This window comes from Osmerus eperlanus, unplaced genomic scaffold (assembly GCF_963692335.1).
Source record: "Osmerus eperlanus unplaced genomic scaffold, fOsmEpe2.1 SCAFFOLD_682, whole genome shotgun sequence".
NCBI classification, from domain to species: Eukaryota; Metazoa; Chordata; class Actinopteri; order Osmeriformes; family Osmeridae; genus Osmerus; species Osmerus eperlanus.
This window is the reverse complement of record NW_026911190.1, coordinates 15,001-16,108: the sequence shown is the minus strand read 5'-3', so window position 1 is coordinate 16,108 and position 1,108 is coordinate 15,001. Positions and strand designations below refer to the sequence as shown.

Genomic DNA, 1,108 nt, shown 5'->3' with positions numbered 1-1,108 from the left:
CGGAATTAGAATTTGTCAGACGCCAAAAAAATAATGAACTTGGTCCTCTGGCGTGTTTTTGCCATATGCCATTCATCATCAGAGCTAAGAGGCATGCTAGCAATTTTCCCCTGCTAAATTGGACAGCAGTAACCAGGCTGAGAGTTATAGCTGGCCTCCTGTATAGGCAAACCGCGACGGTGAGCAGAGCTCCGCGTCACGTTTGGCATTCTCGGACGGCCTGACACTGACAGATGTTGGGCTTCTGGTTCAGTTTTGTGTTTTTTCTAACAACAGTTTTTCTAACAACCACTGATTAAATGAAGGGGAGGAAGTGATGTCACACACGGGATGCCGTTCATCTAAAACACGGTGTAAGACGTGCTTGTGGATGTGAGCATGTGCTTTGTCAGCGACTGTACTGAGGCGGAGGGGGACAGAAAATACATGTTGAATAATTAATTTAATGAACGAATAGATTGATAAGTAATTAATAAATCAAAAATACCAAAAGAATAAGGATTGTAATAAGAGCCATGACGGTATTAATAATCCCTGGTCAATTAACCTCTGACACAGTGACCTCCTTCTAAGAATGTTGTTATTACACCCCTACTCCGGGTGCCTCACCATCACAGAAAAAAGTTGTCAGGAACCACAAGGTGCTCAAGATGCTAAGTGATAAAACTTTTATTACAGGACCAAGAGCTAACGCTAATGCACAAGTACAGACATATGCTATTACGTGTTCAGTAAAGAAAATACATCGGTTTAGATTGATGTAGAGAAAAGAACAAACAAAGGAGAACAATTTTGATCCCAAAAAACTCTGAATCAAAGGACAGTCATCAGTCAGCGAAATCTTGAATGTACAGCCCAACACATTCACCATCCATCATCAGGATAACATCTCTGAGCTAGAACGGAATGACACAGAGGGTAATGTTGCCATATACATGAAAACTCACACCAAAAACTCCTCAGACCATCGCAAAAACACTCAAACCACTCGAGGACTAAATAAGATCTTCACTGTACTGTGTTTAGCAAAACAGAGCAAATTCGGACTACAGCGCAACCTGCTCTATGCCCCTTTGAGAGAAAGCACATTGACAATAAAGCACAGTAA

The 1,108-nt window shown here is 41.5% G+C and overlaps 1 protein-coding gene across 1 annotated transcript in view; it reads right to left on the bottom strand.

Moving 5' to 3' along the window:
* Positions 1-645: 645 nt before the first annotated feature.
* LOC134015748 (yjeF N-terminal domain-containing 3-like) overlaps positions 646-1,108 on the bottom strand; it is a gene marked incomplete at its 5' end in the record, with an annotated part of 8,936 nt that continues 8,473 nt past the window's right edge. The window contains 1 exon segment of the mRNA XM_062455293.1: positions 646-1,108. This exon segment is cut by the window's right edge and continues 230 nt beyond it. Within this exon segment, the coding sequence (XP_062311277.1) occupies positions 1,009-1,108 (100 nt within the window).